Below are 8863 nucleotides of genomic sequence, written 5' to 3'. Positions count from 1 at the left end.
CTTCAGCAAGCATCTTGTCATTGGAGCAGACTCGATAGGCTTATTCTTAAATATTGACCTTAAACATTGATTTGACCTTAAACATTCATTTCCCCCCCCCCCCCCCCGCCCCACATATAACTGAAGAGTCTTTGGATCTTTGGGATTTTCAGGAACCATGTTTCATTTTCCATGCATTCAAGCACTGCTTAGTATTTGTTTAGCACACCAACAGATTTCGTATGTCTGAACCACATAATGTTCTGAAAGTAAATTAAACATGTATACACTGACCACTAAAAGACTTCTAGAATTAATGATACTCCAGTCTCTCGACATCATGCGTTACCAAGATTGACATTAACACAGTGGTGAGAAATTTTTAAATATTCTGAGCTTCATGATGTGACCATACTGAGCACTCCAGAAAAGAGTAGATTATAACCCAAAATACCAAGTTGAAAGAACAGTACCTCCAACATCACCAGGAAAATACAGGGATAAAAGACACATCATGTAGAATTCATCCCACAGTTAGGGGAATTCTGATACTTTCCCCACATTTAATAAAGTTATATCAAATGTAAACACTAAGCAGACCTTAGAAATAATCGGACCAACCTTTCCTCATCTTTGTTTTCTTGGCTCAGCAATGGGTCAATGTGCAATTTTAGTTGTATTTTTATTACAGAGCATATATTTTAGGCAGAATTCTACCACTTAGAAATGTAACATCTCTGTCCTTCATAGGAACAACACAATAAATCAACAAATGTCTATTAAGCCCCAGGCACATGTTCAATACTGGGATTGTTAGAATGTGGTACTCTGCTAAGCCCCATATGTAAAAAGACCAGCATAAGATACAATGACCAGGTAGAGTCCCTCCCCTTAAGTAATTTATAATCTATACATTTGAAGCTATTAGAAATTAATTCAATAAAACATAGTAAAATGATTACTTGGTGCATAATTAACATGACATGCCTTCATCTCCTCTGCTCAGTTAACCTACTCCCTTAGGAGTCAACACCTGCTTCAAAAAAGTGTTCACTAAAAGTTAAGAAATTTCAGTATCACAGTTTTCTAAAATGCTACATTCATTATTCTAAGTGAATTACTTTGTACATTGTATTGGTTTTCTTTCCTTGTCTTAACAAATTATCAAACTTAGTTAAAACAACATGCATTTATTATCTTACAGTTCTGCAGGGCAGCAGTCTAAAGTGGATTTCTTAAGCTAAATTCAAGATGTCAGCAGGACTGTGTTCCTTCTGCAGACTTCCGGGGAAAGTCTATTGCCTGGCCTTTCCCAGCTTCTGGAACCTGCTTGGATTCCTTGGCCTCTGGCCCCTTCCTCCATCTTTAAAGCTAGCAGCACCAGGCTGAGCCCCTCTCGTGCTGACATCTTCCTGTTCTCTCGTCTGCCTCCCTCCCTCTAGCCCTGTGATTACATTGGGTCCACCTGGATAGTGAAAGAAAAGCCTTCCCCTATTTGAAGGTCATCTGATTAGCAGCCTTAATTTTACCTGCAACTTTAATTCCCCTTTGCCATGTAACAATATATTCACATTGTTGGGTGTACTGGGAGGGAAGGTGGCAGGAAGAGAGACACATTATTCTGTCTGCCTACCACATATATTGTCCCAAAGATTTCCTGATAGAAATTTTAAAGTAAAATATTAATTTCTACACTCAAATTGGTCAGTCTCAAGGTCTAGCCTAGTGCTGGGTATCAAGGGCACGGATTGCATGGAGCATTGGGTATTATAGGCAAACAATGAATCATGGAACACTACTACATCAAAAACTAGTGATGTAGTGTATGCTAACTAATATAGCCCAATTAAAAAAAAACAATAAATCCCTGGGATTGCTAGAAAACTCTTACAAAATGAATGTTTATGACTTGGACCTAACCAGATACTACAGTTAATAGATACTAACTTACCACTTAAGAAAAAGTGCAGTAATCACACTTGTATATTTTGATGGGCTGTTGATGTTTCTTGGTTTTCACCTGCAATGCATACTTTGTCATCAGCTCGAGTAGAAATATTCTCTAAATCTTCATTTAATTCTGTATATTTCTGGGTGCTTATCTTCTCTCCTCCTAATTTTTCAGCACCCTTAGAGAAACCAGGAGTCTCTTCTCTTTTTTCTTCCTCTTTGGAAGGAGCAGGGTTTTCCAGAGATTCTACTACTTCATTTCTCAACTCATCTTCAGATTCTTCAAAATTTCTGAAAATAAGAGGTAAAAATCAACTTTATGATATCAAAACAATGAAAAATACATATGAAAGTGTTTCCCATCTCACTTCCCACCCCCACTGAAGCAATTTAATAGTTTCATTTTCAGGTAATGAATTATTTATTATATCAGTCTGGCTTTCCAGACGGACTAAAAAAAAAAAACCAATATTGGGATAATTGGTATTCTGTTTACTTGGACTTGTGTTCAACAACCTTTATTATATTTGTTAATACCCATCTACTCTTAAAAGGAGAGGAAAAGAGAAGAAAAAAAAAAGAACAAAACAGCTGCCATATAGTGTGCCCTTATCATACACCAGCAACAGCCTAAAGCACTTTATGCATACAGTATTTTATCTAATACAACACTTTGAGGTAGACATTCTCACCATCAATTTATAATGAAGCTGAGGCTCAGAGAGGTTAATGAAATTGCCCAAGGTCTCAGATACTGAACAGTAGGAGTAGGAATCGAAATTGTATCTAAGACCTCAGCATGGATATGCTTAGAAGGGGTGAAAGCAGGAGACCAAGAAAACCATCTCAATGATCCCTAATATTTACATGGCAAGTAAAGAGGCTGAGGAAGATCTGGTAGGAGCCAAGAAAGTGTTAATCATGGACACCAAGGAGGCAGAGAATTTCCAGATAGGGAGCAGCCAAATAAGAGTAAGTTAGAAATGACAGTTGAACCTGGCAATTTCAAGGTAATAGATGACCTTTGCAAGAACATTTCAGTGTGCTATGTGGCAGGAACCACCAGGGGATCAAGAAAGCAGGAGGTAAGCAAGCAGTGACAAGGAGTTTAAACTCCTTTGAGGTGAGCCTGGCTCTGAACAGATGATGAGAAGATGAGAGCAGTGATTTTTTGGTGTTTCTCAAGAAGGGACAGATTTGGGCATGTGTATATCCTGAGAGGAAGTAGGTAATAGATGTTAAAAATATAGGAAAAGGACAGATAATAGATAGGAACACGTTTTCTAAGAAAGGCTGGGATTCAGGGCACCTGTGTCAGGAAGTACTTTCAGCAGGAAAGAAGACAGTTTTTTGTCTCAGAAGGAAGATAAGGAAAGAGAAGGCAATGAGGACTCATGTGGATATAGAGAAGTTACAAACCTAGAAAAGACCATTCCACTCACAAACCACGTATTATCTCTATGAAGTAGGAGGCATGGTCACATGATGAGAGTGAGGTGGATGGGGGTTAGCCTACTGGGTGGAGGGTTTGGAAGGAAGCAAACCAGGCATAGGATTGCCAGATACCACAAAGGACCTCACTAAAATTAGAGATCATAAATTTGGGGTAGACCAGCAACTAGAGCTCCCACTGTGAAGCTATCATTCCTGAGGTACATGCTTACATGAGATCCTCCCTTTATCTTCATTCCTTTGTAGTTTAAAGTATGTTGTGTCTAGGTATGAATTTCTTTTCATTGTTCCTACTTGGTTATTGTTTTACTTCCCAGATATCACAATTTAAGGCTTTCAGTGACTGTAAAAAGTTCACAGCTAAAATTGCTTTGAATATTGCTTTTCTCCGATTCTCTTCTTCTGAAACTCCTTTTAGATGTATGTTGGACCTTCATGACTCTTAACTCCTCTTTCACATTTTCCATCATTTTTTACTTCAGGTCTGTCTTGCAGTTCTTAAGTCCCTCATTAACTGTACCTATTCTATGTTTAAACTATCATTTGATTTCTATTAGTATATATTTTTTTTCATTTCTAGAAGTTCTGTTTGGCTAATCAGATATTCCTGCTCCCTTCTGATCGATCTTATTTTTTTCTTATGTTTCCATTCCTTAACTTTGATTAAATAATTTTAGAAATGCAGTTTTAATTATTATATAAATATTAAATATTCATAGGATAATTATATTATCTGAAGTTCTTTATGGTCTAATTCAGCTATTTTTCTGTGCTTGCTGTCTCTTATAGTGGATTCTATTTTTAGTTGTGAACTCATGCTCATGCCTTAGTGAGAAACTATAGTGTAGCCTGGGTTGAAGTTATATCCCTCCAGAATGTTTCAAATTTATTTCTTCTAGAGATCCCAGAGTATTATAATTTCTTACTATTAATTTTAATGTTGATTTCTCAATATACATGTTTCCAGACAGCCAAGTATTTTGTAAATTCAAACTCTAAATCCAAGTGAATTCTTCTCCCAGAGATTAAGACCAAACAGACCAGCTATATTACTGAGATATTTTTTCCTTTGTACTTTCCCTTGCACTGAAGTATAGCTCTTCAAGGGCTCCAGCTAGCAAGAATATAAGGGAACACACTGAAGAAAACAAAACCTGTTAGATATGCAGGAGGTGCACAGAGATAGAAAGGGAAGGAAGAAAATTTAAAAACAAAACACGAAACTTCTAAAACAAAATGATCCTGTAAACTAAAATTCCAAAACATGTGAATAAATATAATGGTAAGAGAAAAATAAACAAAAAGAAAAAAATTTAAGTGGGACCAGGAACAAGGTCTAGATGGAATTACTCTTAGGGAGAATTTTGATAACACTCTTTAGCAGTTTGGACCCAAAGAGAAACAGACAATCCTAAACACTCTTTAAGTATGCTCAAAATGGTAAAGAACAGCATCCATTTTTAAATATTTTCAAATTAGGGTAAATAATTATGCAGTAATGAAACAAGAGCATATAAAAATATGAACAAACAAATATAATTCTTAGGAGATATATAATGATTTAAATTAAAAACTTAATAGATGATACCCTATAGTTTTGAAAATAGTATTTATGAAGTCACCTAGAATGGAACAAAGAGATAAATAAAAAATATGAAAGTATAATTAGGTGTTACTGGGGACATTGAGAAGCTTGAGAAGATTGAGAAGCTCCAAAACATATCGACTTGGAGTACCAAAATGGACAAAATAAGAAAAGCAACACCTGGAAAAGTAATGGGTAAAAATTTCCAGAACTCAAGATAGTCATGGATCTCAGAAGAAAGTGAGCCAAGCAGGATGAAAGAGAAGTCCAGACCAGACATACAACAGTGAAACATAAGAATATAAAGATAAAAAGAACATTATAGATGTGCTGGGGATAAAGTTAGCATATCTATAGAGGAAAAACAATTAGCATTTTTCTCATCAACAATGATAAAGATCAGGAGAACAATCATTGTCAACCTAAAATCGCATACCCAACTCAATTACAATTAAAACAATAAAAAAATTGGATATGCAAACAATAAGAGTGTTTACCAGCCACTGAACTATCTTAAAGAATTACTAGAGGATATACAACAGCGAGAAAACTGAAACCAAAGGAAGACCATAGACTAGAAAAAATAACATGGCAAGTTCAGAAAATGATAAACTACAATAGCAAATTAAGTTTGAGAATAAAAAAATGTTATTTTTTATTTTTTAAAAAAAAGGTAAAATAGAATTATATGATTTGATGTCTCAAACGTAGAATGTTCCAAACTTTAAAAAAGGGTATAGGGGCAGGGTGGGCAGTAAAGAACAACACTGATCATTGTTAAGCTGTATGATGGATACATAAGGTTTCATTACACTGTGCACTCTACTTTTACGATGTTTAAAGTTTTCCACAATAAAAGATGTTTTTTAAGTAAAATTATAACTCTAGGTAACGATATCAGGATGGAAGGGTTTTAGTGGTTAGATTTGTTTGTCGTATTTGTGAGGAAAAAAACAAACCACTGGACAAGTTCTGAATTTGTTATATTAATCCATAGGAAGTACATGAAAACTAGCTATTAAAAGAATAAAACATAAGTATCTTCAAAACTAGTATAGAGGAGACTAGAGTAATATAGAAAAGTTTGTCAATGTAACAAAAGGTTAGAAAAGAAGAGGGGAAGGAAATGACAAATGAAAGCAAACAAAAAACACAAAACCAACCTAAAACATAAAGCCAAATATGTCAATAATTCTAATGACATTTATTATATTAAACTAATTAGGAGGCAGAGGTTATCACAGGACAAGAAGCATATCAACCAGCTACATGCATTTTATAAGAACACATTATAATGAAACCACACAAAAATAATGAAAATAAAATTTAAAAATACACATCAGCAAAATCCTAAAAAATATAAAATAATTGAAAAGTTGTAATAGCAATGTCAGTATCCAACAAAATAGAATTTAAGACAAACAGTTTTAATAGGGACAAAAATTAAAACACATAATGTAAAAAGGGAGGAGTATGCTACCAAACTGATAGAACAATCATAGTTTCTATGTATTTAAAGTGCATCAAAATGAGATAGAAATTTGAGGAGAAATGATCATAGCCACAAACACAGTTGAAGATTTTAATGTACTTCTATCCAGAAGTGATAAGGGGTGGGGGAGGCTATAGAGCGGTTTCACAAAAAAAATGTTTTAAGCTTGATAATTATATAGAACATATGTGTCCCCGGAATAATAAGAATATGCATATTTTCAAGTACATGTGTAACATGTACTTGAAATGTGTAAAATGTGTACAATGTGTAAAATTGACCCTGTACTGAATAGCAGAGGGAGTACCAATTAGCTTTTTTAAATCACTAAAATTCAATTGATGGTCTCTGTCCGAAGTACAAGTAAATTGGAAATTCTGATTTTAGAAAGTGATTAAAAAATTCATTAGTCAGAAACTTCAAATTTGACTCATACCATTAAGAAAATGAATAAGAAAACCCAGACAGTGAGAAAATATTGACAAAATATAGATATCTAACAAAGAACTGGTAGCAAGGGTATACAAATAATGCCTATGACTCAAAAACTACCAAGACATCACATACACCCATTAGATTGGCTAAATTTTTAAAAAGAGACCATTCCAAGTGTTGGTAAAGATGGAGAGCAACTAGAATACTTAGGCACCATTTTGGGGGATATAAAATGGCCCGACCACTTTGGGAAATAGCTTGGCAGTTTTTTAAAAAACTAAACATTCACCTACCACACAACTCAGGCATTCTATTCCTATGGTTTTACTCATGAGAAATGAAATTTATGTCTACACAAAGACATGCACATAAATATTCATAGCAGCTTTATTTATAATAACCAAAGACTAGAAACAACCCAAACATTAGTCAATAGATGAATATATAAATAAATTGTGGTATATCTATATAAGGAATACTACATAGCAATAAAGAGGAATGACTTATTGATACCTATCGATTTGGATGAATCTCAAAATTATTATCAAAGAGCAGGGTTTCCAGGGAAACCTAAAAAAGATTTGTGGATCTGGCTTTTGTCAAATAAAGTGAATACCAGTAAGATTTGTGGAGCCCTCCAGATTTTCCAAAGAAATATTTATGCAGAAACATAACCGGTTTGGACCTAAAGGGACACAGACAATCCTAATTGAAAAGAGACTGCTGGACTCCAAAATTCTACAGGCAGGAAGCAGGCTGAGAATATTCTTTCCTCCCTTCCTTCTTTCCCTTCTTTATTTGCTAGGCAGATTGGTTATGGAAAAATAAACAAGTAAGACTAGATAGGAAAATACTGGAAAAGGAGAGCATTTAAGGGAACTATCCTTCCAAAGTAACAATTCATATTATAAACAACATGTTTATAATACAATAATTGCACTAGAAAGAATGAGTTGGATGCAAGTATATATATAAAAATGTAGTATATCATAGAAATGGCATTTCAAGTTAGAAAAATGAAGATTTTCAATAAATGTTGTTGGAATAAGTAAGGAGTTATTTGGAAAAAAGTAAAGGTGGAGCCATACTTTGCAGTGTAGTTTAAGTGAAATTCAAGAGGAATATATTATTTAGCTAACTAAAAACTTAATCATAAAAGTACTAAAAAAATACTGGTATCATTTCTTATAATTGGTAAACCTAACTAGATAAAAATGAGAAATTTCTACGTGGCACAAGCCACTATAAATAAAATCAAAAAGCAAACAAAAAGCTGGGGAAAATATTCTAGAGTCATATTAGAGATAAAAGATCAATTTCCCTAAAATGCAAAAGTTTCCCCAAATCAACAAAATATTAATAGTCTAATTTTTTTAAGATATTATTTTTTTATTTGACAAAGACCCAGTGAGAGAGGGAACATAAACAGGGGGAGTAGAAGAGGGAGAAGCTGGGTTCCCGCTGAACAGGCAGCCCAACACAAGGCTCGATCCTAGGACCCTGGGATCATGACCTGAGCCAAAGGCAGATGCTTAACAACTGAGCCACTGAGGTGCCCCAGTTACCTAATTTTTTAAACAGCTAAGGCTATGAAGAAATTTTCCCCAATGAGGAAATAAAGATGGTTATTAAGCATATGGAAAGACAAAAAAGAAATGCTATTTAAAACTAACTCAAAAAAGAAATGCTATTTAAAACTAACCTGAAACATCATTTTGAACCTATCAGTTGTGCAAGTTTGGTAAAACACTAATCAAGAAAACATGCAAGCAGGCAGGCACTTCCATACTGTATCAGTGGAAGTGTCCATAGGTGTAACCTCTGTGAAGGACAACTTGACAATAGCCAATTACAAACATCCATATTATTCGACCTAATACTTGACTTTCCTGGGTATTTAAACTGCATGTATACTACTATTTGTATATTATGATAGGTATTCAGGCTACAGTGGTAAGTGATAGAAGAAA

General features: G+C 34.4%; 1 protein-coding gene across 1 annotated transcript in view; it reads right to left on the bottom strand.

Moving 5' to 3' along the window:
• Window positions 1–172: 172 nt before the first annotated feature.
• The window catches only part of NEK5 (NIMA related kinase 5), a 58748-nt gene continuing 50057 nt past the window's right edge, over window positions 173–8863 (bottom strand). The window contains exon 24 of the mRNA XM_059377531.1: window positions 173–2220. Coding sequence (XP_059233514.1) covers window positions 1953–2220 — 268 coding nt within the window. The 3' untranslated portion in view covers window positions 173–1952. The remainder of the gene's footprint in view (window positions 2221–8863) is intronic.

The sequence above is a fragment of the Mustela nigripes genome, chromosome 15 (genome assembly GCF_022355385.1).
Source record: "Mustela nigripes isolate SB6536 chromosome 15, MUSNIG.SB6536, whole genome shotgun sequence".
Taxonomy (NCBI): Eukaryota; Metazoa; Chordata; class Mammalia; order Carnivora; family Mustelidae; genus Mustela; species Mustela nigripes.
Note: the sequence above shows the minus strand (reverse complement) of the source record. Positions and strands in the feature narration are given on the sequence as shown.